The following is a 15,221-nucleotide window of genomic DNA, read 5'->3' as shown; positions in this document are numbered from 1 at the left end:
AACAAACCTCTTCCACTGCAATTCCACCTAAACAGGAGCAGCAGTAGCAACAAAAATGACAACAGTAGCTGCAACAACAACAACGGTAGCGGCGGCAGCAACAACAGAAGCAGCAAAAGAAGCAACCACTGCAGCAGCAGATGAAAAAAAACAGACGTCCCCGTGCTTAATAAGCAAGGAACAAAAAGAAAGACTGAAACCTCCTCCGATGAGGAGGAGGGGGAAAGCAAGAGGGAGACCAAAATTATGTTGCCTCTCCGTGGTCCCCCAAAAACAAAAAAAAAAAAAGAGTAAAAAATGAGGGAGAGGAGGTAGTCACTGGCCACCGTATACATGCACCCTCCCAAACACTCAACAACAGCACCATACATACACTACCAACTGGTAGCCAAACCTGCCCCTACACTGCACCCATACACTGACCACTCCTCCACCGGGAAGAACCAGGGAAGGTAAGAAGTCAATCACCATCTCCCTCTCGCCACAGGAAAAGATAATAAAGCCCTCCCCTTTAAATTGAGGAGAGGACACATGCAAAATCGACTCCATGTGTTGGTGCTGACCTTGCACTCTGACAGAGAAATTTGAAGCCATTGCTAGACTGCCGGCAGATGAGGGGAAAAGACACTGAATTCCCCAACAACTGCCTGGATGCCACCCTTGTGACAACCTTCATCAAGTTACCTAACGGCTGCAAAACCTCAGTTTGGCAAATGGTGGAGGCTGCCAGGAAAGCCATTTTGGGAACAGAATTAGTTAGAGACAGTGACCCTTCCCTGAAGAACTTTCTACCCAATGCAAGGGAAGAATCCCAATCCTGGTACACTCATCACTGTACCGGGCCCACAAACGTCAGCGGCTTGCATGCTGCAGTCAAATCACCAGGGTACATTGCATCAACATCCTCTAACCGGAGGACTTTGTACTGTGGACGACACTGCTTGAGGTAAGTAACCACCATCGCTCTTAACTTGGCAAGTTTGAATGTGAGGACTTGAGGTCCCCAGATCAGGCGGCTCGCGTCCGGAGAGACCTCCTGTCCCTGAGAGTGGATGTGGCCACACTACAGGAGACGCACTTTGTTTCATCTATGGCTTTATTATTTTTTTTCTGTGGCGAGAGGAAGATATTAACAAGAGATTATGATGCATATGAAAATCTACGGGGGAAGGGTGTCTCCCTGCTGGTGAAACGCACCCTGTCTGCGACTATAAACGCTGTCCATAGGGACGATGCGGGCAGACTGGTCATGGCCAATGTTGCCATCAAAAAGTGTGTTTCGGATTGTTGCAGTTTATGCACCTAGCACCACTCGAGAAAAGGTTTCCTGCGATCTCGACACTTTTGTTGCGGGTCTGAAGCATGCAGTTCTAATGGGAGATTGGAACGCCATCCTTGACCCCAGTATAGATAAGGTAGGAGGCGAAGTTAGAGGGTGTAGGTGAAACCAACCTGGCTGATTTGATGGCTAAATACGATCTGGTAGACAGGTTCCACGTCAAACACCTGGGGCAGGAGATGTGGACATAGACCAAGAGCATAGAGTCCTACCCAAACACTTATCTAACTAGGATGTTAGTTAAAAGAGCCGACATAGAGCTCCTAGATTGTCCCATGTTCCACTGGCTAGGACAGTCTGATCATAAACTAGTTATGGCCTATCTGAATCTGAGGAATAGGCCTAAACTAGGAATGTTAAGTTGAATACCTCCCTACTGGAGATATAAGACTTTCGGGTAAAACTAGCTAAGCTCTTCCAAGAGGCTTTAGTGGGGGCAGTTACAGGGAGTAAGTGGTAGGTTAGCCTAAAAACTAAGATTAAGAATTTCTCCATCACAACTCTCAGCGTCTCACAGCAGATAAGGCCAGGACGAAGTAGAAGCTAGCTAGGGCCATGGGTTTAGGGGATACTCTAGGTCAAGAACTAGCTAGGTTTCCGATTACCGTAGAAACACATGTTAAATGTGCATTTTCTCAAATGTAAAAACACACTTGTGGGTGAGGGTGATCTATAGTGCTTAACTTTACTGGTAGTTTAAAATAAAGAAATATTTATCATTTTATTATGACTACTAGCAGTAGAAATGTTTGTTTTAAACAAAATCAAAAGATAAAAGGAATTGTTTTTCTACATCGGAAAATAGGCACAAATTTTTCTGATTGTGATACTCCAAAAAGTTCTGATTTTTCTGATTCCCAATTCCGATTAATCGTCCCAACACACACACACACACATTATATATATATATATATATATATATATATATATATATATGAGCAAACAGTTAATAAAATATGTTAAAAAACACTTTGAAATGAGTTAAAAACATTTAATCTGAAAAGGAAACACTAGATAAATGGATAGTCCTTAATCCGCGGAGTTTCGAAGAAATACTCTCCTTCTCATCAGAGGGTAGGAGTTAGCAAAATGTGGGATCGGATTTTGCATGCAGAAGTATTTGATGAAACAACAAGTAAGTCAAAGATCTTACTTGAAAACAAAATAAGTTAAGCAGAGAGAATATGGTAAAGAAAAAGGTGATTACACATTAATGGATAGTCTGGTGGAAGATAAAAAATCCAGTGACGGTAAAATCCAAATGTAAAACTTCAAGAAAGTTAAAAGAATTTCCATTTGTACAAGTAAAATCCAAGGAAATCCCGTAATTGGAAGAAGATGGTCCATAATAATCCAAAGGCAGAAATCCATGGAATAATTCACAAAAATTTGTACAAGGAAAAAAATAATATTAATAAAAGAAAAATGAGATATGCTTTTCCCTCTACTTCCGAGACATAACTATAAATAAAAAAGATCTGGGAAGAGAAAGGAGAGAGAGAAAAAACAAACAAAAAAATGATAAAGTTAAATATAAAATAAAGGGAAACAAAAGTCAAAATGACCCAGACAGGAATATGTATAGGGCAAAATAATATAGGTCAACTGAAATGTACAGGTCATCACTTAAAAAAATGTCAGCAAGAGTTGTTAAACGACACTAAAAGGAAAATAAGAATAAATAAATAAATATATAATAAATAGAAAATAAAGAATAAATAAATAAATAAAATATAATAAAAAATAAAATATAATATATAACATAAAATAAAATAAGAATAAAAATAAAAAAATTAAAATTATTTAAGGGGAGAAGATGGCCGGTATCTGCAATTTCAGGCAAAAAAAAGTAAGTAAATTCATATAGTAAAATTTAAGTAAATATACATACAAGATATGAAAGTGTGGGTAGATACATACAAGATATGAAAGTGTGGGTATCTTAGATAAATAGGAAAGTTTAAAGAATAAAACAGAAAATGCAGATAAAAAACCGGCCATGCAAAGAAGAGATAAAGAATTAAAATAAAGGATTATTAAATTATAAAGTATTAAGAAGTATGTCGAAAAACGATAAAGTTAAAGAAAAAATATTTTATATCTATATAAAAGGTAAAAGTAATAACTATGTAATTTCAAAATTGCCATAATTAAATTTGGACTTGTGTTTACAGAAAGAGATCAGTTCATTTTTAGAATTTATTATATTGTTACTTTGAGGGAAAGTAATTATAGTTATAGCTTCGGTTGTGCAGAGGCGACATGACTTAGAGCCTGGAGTATAAGACTTAACTTTTTTTATAATAGTCCATTTGATTGAGAAGAGAGTATTGTTAGAGTTAAGTTTTTTAATTAAAGTGGTTAGAGAAGTTCCTTGGTTATTAGAATTATGGTTGTTAAAAAGAAGAAATGTGGTTTGATATTCTTTCTTATATATATATATATATATATATATATATATATATATATATATATATATATATATATATATATATATATATATATATATATATATATATATATATATACACACACACACACACACACATATATATATATATATATATATATATATAAGAGAGAGAGAGCATTTGAAAATATCTGAATGTATTATAGAAACCTAAAATATTTCAATATAAATATAACGTGGTTTAAAATATAAAGGAGGGTTAAATACTGCCTACTGTAGCAATGGAGACAAAAATGACGGTCTGGCAGTTTTTAAGTGTTTCACATGTTGAGCTCTCGATTTTCAGCGGAAAAAAGAAATTGTGTTCGTAGTTAGATTTCTTAAAGAGAGCATCCATTTGCATATGAAGAGAACAACTGCTTTTAAGAAGAACAAATTGAGAAAGACAGGCAGTTTTAAAAAATTTTTTTTTTATTATTACATTTTCACCCCAAACAAGGCACATTGCCACTGTGGTGTAGGGGGCTACTATCAGGGGTAGCAGCTACTGGGGCACTATGTTGGGATTTGGGCAGCAAGATGTCTGTTCACATTACACTTGAACTTCTGCATGTCAGTAGAGTTGGGGAAGCAGGAACCTGGAATGGAATTCCAGAGTCTAGCGGTTTTGGGGAAGAAACTACTGGAGTAGAAAGATCTTCTACATCTAGGGATCTCTACTGTGTGGGGGTGGGATTTAGCTGCCTGTCGGGTTTGTCGAGAGTGTCTACGTCGTGGGGGGCACAAGTGTCTGCAGTTCGTCAGAGCATTCACCATTAAAATACTTGTAGAAAAGGCAGAGGGATGCAACGTTTCGTCGATGAGACAGAGGCTGAAGCTTAGATGCCAGTTCAGGGTCTATCAGATTGGCGACTCTCTTTTGAACCTTGTCTAGGAGCGAGAGACTAGCAGCAGATGCACCAGCCCAAATGTGACAATACTCCATACATGGGCGAATGGTGGCCTTATAAAGGTACAGGTTACTTTCAGGTGTCAGTAGTTTTCTAGCATGGTAGAGAGAGCCTACCTTCTTTGCAGCGGCCCTGGCAATGTTTTCAATATAATTGTTCCAACTCATGTTTCCTGTGAACGTTAGAGGGAGTCACTGGCCATTGCTATAGGTGGCAGAGAAGGTTTCTTGTAGTTATTGAAGGAAACCAGTTTAGTCTTGGCAGCATTGAATGTGACCATCCATTTTTGTCCCCATTCCACTACAGATTGGAGGTCAACCTCTACTGTTTTTGCCATTTCTTTAGATATGTGTTCATTTGTTTTCCTGTCATGCCTGTTATAGAGTGTAGTGTCATCAGCATATATACCCATCTCAGAGGCAGTTTTGTCGGGGAGGTCATTAATAAATATTAGGAACAATAGAGGTCCAAGGATAGACCCCTGAGGCACTCCCACATTTCTATCATACTGTTTAGATGTACGACCGTCAAGGACTACTTGGATTTTTCTCTTATCTAAGAAGGATTTAATTATGTTAAGTATTCTACCAGTGATACCGTATGATTTAATTTTCCTGAGGAGACCCTCATGCCATACTCTGTCAAAAGCCTTAGATATATCTAGTGCTATCGCTCTGCCCTCCCCCGCTTTGTCCAGTGAATGGTATATACGTTCAGAGATTACAGTGAGGATGTCTGCTGTGGAACGGGCTTGTCTTGAATATTTAACAGCTGAGAGACAACATTGCAGTTGAGATTTGTTGATTATTTCTGCTGCTTAGCATAATTGATTTCTTTGGAATGAAATTAGATGATTTTGGTTGATATTCGTTTCCCCAATATCTTTCTAGTTAGAATTTTTTTCTAGAAAAGCATCAGGTACTTACGGGAGGAACCACGTGAAGGTTGCCCATATCCCTAAGTGAAAGTATTTCTGCAAAACGAACTGGATTCGAACTTGGAACACCCACATCTTACATCTATTTATTTAGATTTAAAAAAAAAAAAAAAAAGAAACTATATTGATTTTAATGTAAAATATAAACAAAGAGTTTGGTAATCTGTCTATATCACTGCCAGGATTGAGATAATGATGTATATGATAATTATGTAGACAAAAGGATTTTCTTTTTCTCTTTGAAACTCTTAAAAACTTTTAGTTACTTGTGTAGATTGGTGATGTCTTAAACCAACGCATTTCAGGTGAAAACATAAATGCCATGTCGAAATTAGTATAAATTTAAAAAGTTATCAAAAATGATCCGATAGATGTGCTAGATATATTTAAAAAAAAATCAACCACAACTACATTCAGACATCTTGTGCTTAAAAATGGCGGACACTTAATTTAAGCCAATTTCAATCAAGGGAGATAAGTCAGTTTGTCATACTGAATTGGTCACACAACTTTAGCAGGTTTTTACTTGAAATACATCGGTTTAAAATATCGCTAATCTACACAAGCACTGACTTTTAACCCTTCTATAACTAATTAAATATCTTATAACTAATTACATTACTTATTTTATAACTAATTAAATAACTTATTTTATAACTTATTTCCTTAATCTTTTGGTTTCATAAAGTTCTCAGTGTTTATTCGCCTGTTAAACTTTAACCGCCATTTTTTCATGCTAATAAATAGTTTTGGATTTTGCTTATTGGATGTCTTATCTACGTATTTTTTTTAATGATTTTTTTCGTCTTCTGTTTTTTAACATTTAATTTTCCTCTGACTCATAATTTCATTATTTTGTTTCCCATTTTGAAACACGCCCAACTCCATTGCCTTTCAAATATTTACAAAACATCATTATTATTGTTCACAAGCGAAACTGGTGTGAAAAAAAAGGGGGGGAAAAGTACTTTTAACAGGAAAAAAGTCTATTTAATGTGCATATGAGTATCTCTCTCTCTCTCGCTCTCTCTCTGTGAGAAGACGTAACACTAGGGTTAGAAAGTGGAATTGAAGAGCCAGCATCCCAGAGAAAGAGCACAGGCAGCCTCGTCAGCATTTCCCGATAGAGGTTTCTCGGGCGATTAGCAATAAAGTAACCACTTCTCAAAAAGAGATAGCAAAGCCTGGAAGGATAAACCTCCTATAACTACACAGGATCAGTATTAGAAAACGTCATTTCAGAAATGGCATAGATTTTGTTGAGAGAACAAAACAAACGAACATCTTCCTCGGTTTGTTCATACCTATTAAGGATACGTCTTCGACAATCAGTCTAATGGTGACTTTGCTTCTATTTACTTGCCTCCCCACGAGAGTAAAGTTAGACATAATGTCGTTTTTTAATGTGAGGAAAATTCAGCTCACCAAAAAATAGAAATGGATAGAAACAAAAATAAATTTTCCTCAATCTAAAAAGATTGCTCTTTCACTGACCGAGGACAATAGATTAAGTGTAACATCAGACAGATACTACACTTTGTTCCTAAAAAGCTGTTAGGCGGAGGTATGATTCTGTTCTGCTCTAGTAAGTTCATCTTCCTCAAGCTTTTTACTAATCGCCTGAAACAATGAATGCCGACAGGACTACTCAGGTATTTTTTGAAGGCCAGAGTGTGTTTCTCTTAGTGTGCTGGATTTTCAAAACCTGATCAGACCTTGTGTCACACCTCTCTGATAGGAAGTAAATAAACAATCCCTAGTTATCATCCAAGGCAGCAGCGTGTCCATTAAAACACTTTCTTTAAATGTCTGGATGAAGAGAAAAATATGTTTGGTTGATTGGTTTGTTTCTGTTTAACGGCATATCAACCCTTTTCAGGTTATTTAATGCCAAAACCAGAATTAAAGAAAAAAAATTATATGTATTCAAAGTACTTTATGTCTTCAAGTAAGAAAAAAAAATGTCCTATCCCACGTGCAGGCAAATGAATAATGAAATTATTCAAATACACTTATTAGTGTAAATAAATATATACTAATAAAAGAAAAATACTATTTCAATTTTGTGCGAGACAGAAGGTTATTAGACATTCCAATTTCTTCTTTATTTATGTCATTTATTTACATCCTCTTGTTCTGTCAGCCAGTCCTAACCAATTTTTAATTATATTTGCAATATCACCTGTACAGAGGTTATATCCACTGAAATGCTGTGCAAATAACATCATAGTTGAGAACGATAATGTGATTAATCCAAATTATCAGTCCTCATCTAAAAAAATTCCAAAAACAAAATACGATTATTTTTGATAATTTAATAAACATAAAAACAATAAAAATTATCAACAATCTTACGTCAATACAGTAAGATGGGGGAGATAGCATCACCGTGAAATAACATTAGAATCAAATTGACACTACCGGCATAAGGGTTCCAGCTGTTGTCTATTTAATATGAAAACTTATTTGAATGAAGCTATATGTACTACTACTACGACGACATTATTTTTTCTAAATCTTTGAAATGAGAGTTGATTATTTGGATTATTCAGACTACTGTTCTCATCTTGAGAGTAAATAATTACACAACGTTTCAGCCGTAATCTGCCACCTGCTTCAAGTGTATCTCATGAGATGAGGATTGATAATTTATATTATTTGGATTATTCAAACTACTGTTCTCATCTTCCGTGTTATTCTCACAATGTTTCGCCCGATGTAACCTCCGACCTTCTTCACATGTATCTTGTTGAACAGAATCTTTCTGTCAAACTTGGGAGTCTGTATAGAATTTTGAACAAAATTTTACATAACACTCTTCTGGAGCTTTAAGGTTCAATCTTCAATGCAGACGATACTAAGAATACAATTGCGAATTACTTAAGACTTCTACCTGCTCATGGCTGACGAAACAAGAGCATGCTACCCTTCTTGGATTAAAGAAAGGGTTTCGTTCGAAATTCCCTGCAAATTTTTTTGTTTTTACAAAGTTACCACTTATCAAGGCCCGAAGGCTACTCGAGGATAAGGGTTAATGAGTTTAAGATGGTAGTGTAGTAATTGTTAATGGTGTAAATTGGGTAGATTTGAAGGCTACCATGTTGTAATCAACAGGGAAGTAGGCCAGTAGAACAGTATTCCACAAGCAGACAGTTCCAGGAAAGAAGCTTTGTTCATGGAATCTGCGTTTAGATTTAGGCACAGATAGAGAGTGGGGGAAAAGATTGCCCGGCGGTGTCTGTCGGTGTAAAAGAAAAAAGTTTTGGTAGGGAGGTAGGCTTGAACCCGAAGCCTTGAGGTGAATAGCCTGATAATTTACCACAACGCTACAAGGGCAGGGAAGTGGGAATGGTTGAAATTAAATGTTTAAAAAAGCAGGTGATTAAACGAACGTCAACGTGTGGTTTTCTAGGTCAAACATCACGCCATAGTAGTAGAGAAATGAAATCATAGCACAAATTTTGTAACCTAAAAGTCGCTGAAATAAAAGATACAGACGACTTCGTTTCGCAAATCGGATATATAGTCTAGGGAGTATATAAAAAGTTCTAAGAAACAGAACAGTGATCCCCCCCCCCTTCCCGAAATCCCCCTTCCCTTCCAAAAACCTTTGGCGGACATACAAAAAAAAAAAAAAAAAAAAAAAAAAAAAAAAAATGCACACACAAACACATTTTCGCTTTTATATTATAGATGGAGATGTGGTATCTTTCTGGAGCCGAAACTATACTATTACTTCTATTTATCTTGTAATACTTAATTCAGTTTACTATAATATTTCAAACTACTATCTTTCAATGATAAATAAGGAGGGTGATATTATAGTGTCTGTTCTGTTGTCATAATACGAATCTCCCAGGCATTACTCCTTTTGTGTGTATGTAGGGAGGGTGAATATGTTCTGTTGTCACAAAAACATTTTTGCAGGCATTAGCTCCTCCTAGTAAAGGATAGTATCTGTTTTGTTATCATGAAACTACCTTCTCAGAGATGATCTCTTCCTTGAGAGAGAGTAGTAGTATAGTATATGTTCATTCATCATAATCCTCTCAAGCATTATCTCCTCGTCTGAGGTAGAATAGTGTTATATGTGTTCATTCATCATGATACCCTTCTACTATGTTAGTAAAAGGAAGCAACTATAAAGAAGTATATACACATGGACTAGCAACCAATCAGAATGCAAGGAATAGACTTTCCCATCTAAATATGACAGAGTATCCTAACCTGCTTATATACCGATTTTCTAGCCTCTATCTCCTTTATTTTAGATCAAATGCTCGACAGCTGATCACCAATTATTAAATTCAGTAAAAACATTTACGTTTATTTACAGGCAGCCAACATATATGAGAGACGCCGTCTAAACAGGAACAGTTAACAATATATGAATACATAAACGTACGCAAAGAATTTTTACGTTTCTAATTTTTTTAGATGAGGATTGGTTATTCGTATTTGGATTCATCGGACTACTGTTCTCATCTTGAGTGTGATTTTTACAACGTTTCGGTCGATGTAACCTTCGACCTTCTTCAGGTGTATCTTGTCGAACTCGGAAATGTTTCTGTCAAACTTGGGAATTTGGACGGAATTTAGATACGTTAATATATAGTAATAATTAGTAATAAATAGTGAAATTTACAACTAGAAATAAAAACAGATTTAAGGCTCCTCAAATTCGTACTAGAATTGTCCGCAAGAACCTGTGGCGCAGTGGTTAGAGTAATTGAAAAAAATCAACTGTAAAAAGTGATATTCTCCTGAAGGTTGAAGGCTCATTCCTCAGTGTGGGCGACCGAAAAATTCAATTACTTATGGCTGATAGAACAAGAGCACGCTACCCCTGTGGAGTAAATAAAGGGTTCCATTCGAAATTCTGTCCAAATTCTCGAGTTCGACAAGATACACCTGAAGAAGGTCGGAGGTTACATCGACCGAAACATGAAAATCACACTCAAGATCCAAATAATACAAAGGAACTAAAAAAAAAAAAAAAAAAAAAAAAAAACTAAAACTGAATTCATCTGAAGAAGGCCAGACACCATATGAGGGCCCCCATACAGTATCAAGCGCTATATACAGGGAAAACAAGTTATGTATATCACTGTGTTTCTCAAACTCTCTATATATGGAGTGCAGATCGGAGGTCAGAAGGTTTCTGGCAACATGGTCAAATACGATTTCTGCTGAAAAAAGACAAACTGCCTGATATGGTAGCTCTGCTTACATTTGTACCCCCTGTATATTGTCTCTGGAGTTCTAGATGAACAAAAAACTGTTAAAACATGAAAGAAACCCCGACGTTACAGACAACGTCAGTGAAGAATCTTGATGACCCTGATGATCCGGATGACCTCAGCGCATTCATGGATTATGCTAGCATCAACATCAGAGCAGAATGACTAAGAAGTAAAAATGCAGTAAAACTGTCTTGCTTCTTTAACTTTGTTTAACTTTATTACTGTGTTTACAAGCAACAATAACACATTTCATTGTCACTGTTCTCACAACAATCATGATTGCAACAACTGTCATCATTGATGAAATAAACATAACATGATACAATAGTCTCAGCGTTACACTTGTTTTAAAATAAATCCCAAACGAATATCTTTTCTTAGTTCCTGAGATACTTGAGGTTTACAAAGTCGTGAAACTTTATATCCGTTTTGACGTTTTTTAAGTGGCAATTAATATTGTACAATTCTAAGGGCCTCATATCAGTTGAAACATTGTAGAAATCGAATTACCAACATGGTAAAAAAAAAAATACCGAAATTGTTCAACAAGTTAAAAGTATGCTTTGAAGTTTAATAAGAAAAATGTTAAGAAATGCGTTCTCTTTGATCTGAGAACAATTCAATATCGTTAAGAGGTCAACGTATGTAGGCAGTCATCCAGATTTTTATGACCAACAATGGTTCCACACTGTTTCTACAGAACAACAGTTTGAATATGGGTTAACAAGTACTCCTCTATCGGTATACGAGTTAAATACACCCTAAATTGAAGTACTGTTGCCGCATCTGGAGCGGGGGGGGGGGCATTCAGAGTACAGTTTCTTGCACGAACAAATCACAAAATCGATTTCACAGTCTATTATCAAATTATCCATTCTCTACAGTCACTTGATTACAGAAGCTAATCTTTCTCTATTCTAACGTTATTTTCATGGAGGATGCTCGACTGAGCTTCAATCTCCATTTCCTCATAATAAAACATTAACAGCATAAACTCGTTTAGCTACCACAACTGAAAAAATCTATCAAAAACAATCAGAAAATTTATCCTCTCTTAATTAAATTTTTGGTATTTATAATGGCAAAAATGAAGAAATTGGCTTCCGAGTTCGAGTTTTATACAAAAACTTACACTGAAAAAAATCCTTATTCCATATATGAATTATAAAGATAATTGTTTATAAGGAAAGTTTACTTCACTAAAAAAATTATTTTTTTGTATTAAATGATGAAATCCATCTTTTGAATATTTACATCTCCAACCAACTGTGAATAACAGTCCAATACACATGTTAAGTTTCAGCTTTTAGACCTCCAAGAATTGGCTATTAACGGATTGATGGCAATCCATAGAAACATTTTAAAATTGTCAGACAGGTTTCATGACAAGTTGAAATATTGTTATTTCTTCAGTCTGAATGAAATCACTGTCATAAACATCATTTACAAGATTTGTTGAATGCATTCTAAGAACTCGGCGTCCACTTCCTTTTTAGGCCGCTATATCTACACATTGCCATTTCTAATTAAAAATAATTTTATTTTTTATTAAAATAAAAACAATTTTTTTTTTAGGTCACTTAAATTTAAATTGCACTTCCCTCCATTTAAAGAAAATGTCTTATACTCATAACGGAAATTTCACGATTACTTTTACAAAGTGATAACATAAGGGATGCGAATAAACATAAGAAAAAAAAAATTCCTCCATTTCAAATGATACTCAAAATACGAAAAGTTTAATGAAAAAAATTAAATTAATAACTTAAGATTTTTAAATACTAGATAGATAATACTAAAATACATTATTTGGAAAAGGAAAATCTATTTTCTGTATAGAAAAATACTAAGTGCTTAACATTTCATAGTAAATGCACTAAATAAAATTATAATTTTTGTTATGGTGAGGGGGGAGGAATAAACGATAACAAAATTTTCTGAAAAACAATCCATTATTTTATTTTTTTTTGTTTTCATTTTCTTGAGAAATTCAATTATTTTCTTCAAATCAACAAAGGACTTTGGAGCTTTTTTATTCCGTTCTGCTAATATTTCAGCCTCACGAGCTGAGCCTATGACATTGCAAATGTGGCAACAGAAATTCAATAAATTGAATATCTTAAATAAAAGAAACTACTAAGTTGATTTACATAAAATTTAGTTTAACTACCATAATAAATATGCATTTCCTAAAATCAGAATTTTATTTAGTGGGAGTGTTATGTCAAAAAGCATTAAATATTTATATGGGATGTTTTAGTTTAAAATCAAATTCTGCATTTCTTTTATGGCGATCTCACCAACAAAGGCACGTTAAAACACACATCTACAAGCCTATCCCATTTACACAGAAACATACAAGGCACTAACCCAAATGAGCAATGTACTTTCCTTACAAACAAAATAACTTGTTTAAAAAAAAAAAAAAAAAAAAAACGTTCTCAGAGTCTCATAACATTTGTATTTCAACAAACATTGTTTGTTGCCTTGAGTTATCAAAAAAAAAAAAAAAAATTTTTTTTGTATGGATCGATTTTGTCATTTATTCATTTGATATTACCTTTCCCTCTAGTTTCAAAGGCCCATCTGGTTATTAGTGGTGAAATAACAGGAAACAAAATTGATTTTGAATCTTTAAAAACACTATTCATAGCTTTAAAATTTCATTGAACTTCTTTCATACTAAGACACAAAAAATTAAGAAGAACCACACAAGGGGAACAGCTTGGAAGTGATTAAATGACATTTTTGAAATGATGTTTGACAGCGAATACGTTTTGAAAAGACTTGGATATATTTATTTCGCTTGCACTAACAATTCTGACGTTCTGACCTATTAATTCAAGTTATCTATAATATCTTTGTCCTTTAGTCCTCAATTTCTATGAGCAATGTTTCTGACAAAGGAAGATGAATTGCTATTTTCTTGATCAATATCTATCCATATATATGGCATAATAACGTTGATATACTGGTTCCTGTTAGATCACCGAAGTTAAGCAATGTTGAGCCTGGTCCGTATTAAAATGGGTGACCACTTAGGAATTCCAGGTGCTGTATGTGCTCTTTGCTTATCTTGGCATTGTTGCCAGTTGTCTTGGACTTCTTACCACTGAACTCAAGCAGTTCCGATTCAGAAAAGACGTGATTGGGATTACACAACTCTTGCCTCAGAATTACATGCACAACTACCCTTACTGGGAGTATCCATCATCTCTCGAGATGGATAGGAGGCTTTGATTCAGTTTATTCATATACTTATTGGGTAATTTTTAATTTTTTTCATTTTGAAGTACCATTTTTAGCTCCTTATATAAAGCGGCTACATGCCTTGTCTGGAGCGATTTCCATTAAAAAACAAAAAACTGATAAGCATTTTCTGTTCATACGTATGCTATCCCCTTTCACACATAAAAAAAAGATTGTCTGATCAACAAAGATTGTGATTTATGATAAATCTGTCGCTAAAGTAAAAAATTTCAGTTTTACCTATTCAAATTCTGTCATCCCATCAATTAAAACTGCACAATTTTAAATAAATTTCAAAAAGCAGGATTCTTTATTTTTTATAACCTCCTGTTCTTCATATTTAAAACTTATGGGCTAAGCCGATCTAACTATTTCAGGAATAAATGGACTTTGCCAGAGAAAATAAACACAGTTACATTTAAACATTGTGACAGCCATTCGCATTATTCATTTCGTGTTGGGTTCAAATCGCACACACATAGTTATGTGCTCCTTCCTCAAAACCCAGGAGGTCCACCCTTCCAGGCCCTTCCTTTCAGGTGGAGTAAGTTTATTGCTCACTGCCTAAGGCGCCCTGAGCGAGGTATATCGACAGGACAATTCTTAAAGAGCCAGAATGCTGCTCCTTTAATAGTACTGGCTTGAATCTCCCAACCTTTGGACTTGGTGTCACATTTTCTCGTGATGGGAAGGAATTAAATACTGCGATTTGCACAATTTATTTGGCATCAGGTTGAAATCGCAGACATGCCAGTACAGGTTCCAATCTTGACAATCAGTCTAGCAAAAACTGGGCCATTTTGGTAACATTAGCTGTAGAGTTGAGATATTTGTCTTGGATAGTCCTAAGAGGTCCAGCCTCCCAGGCCTGCCCCCTATCTTCTCTTAGGATGGATTTATTTTATTGCTTACTGTCCGAGGCATTCAATCAGGGAATACCGTCAGATACCCAGATCATTTTTAAAAGGCTAAAATGCTCCTCTCTTAAGGGTGCTGGCTTGACTCTCCCTACATTCCAACCTTGTGTCACATCTTTCTACAGTGGAAAAAGTATATAACACCATTTGTGGTAGTTATGGATCCCAGAATTATG

The 15,221-nt window shown here is 35.3% G+C and overlaps 2 protein-coding genes across 3 annotated transcripts in view; one reads left to right on the top strand and one right to left on the bottom strand.

Annotated features, from left to right (window-relative positions):
• The window catches only part of LOC145265462 (uncharacterized), a 407,543-nt gene that overhangs the window by 379,489 nt on the left and 12,833 nt on the right, over positions 1-15,221 (bottom strand). The gene's annotated exons all lie outside the window — the stretch shown is intronic.
• LOC145265649 (uncharacterized) overlaps positions 612-15,221 on the top strand; it is a 122,805-nt gene continuing 108,195 nt past the window's right edge. The window contains exon 1 of the mRNA XM_080121716.1: positions 612-946. Coding sequence (XP_079977842.1) covers positions 612-946 — 335 coding nt within the window. The remainder of the gene's footprint in view (positions 947-15,221) is intronic.

This window comes from Euprymna scolopes, chromosome 40, assembly GCF_053919585.1.
Source record: "Euprymna scolopes isolate OS-2025 chromosome 40, ASM5391958v1, whole genome shotgun sequence".
NCBI lineage: Eukaryota > Metazoa > Mollusca > Cephalopoda > Sepiida > Sepiolidae > Euprymna > Euprymna scolopes.
The sequence above is the reverse complement of the archived record's forward strand: the minus strand, read 5'-3'. Positions and strand labels throughout refer to the sequence as shown.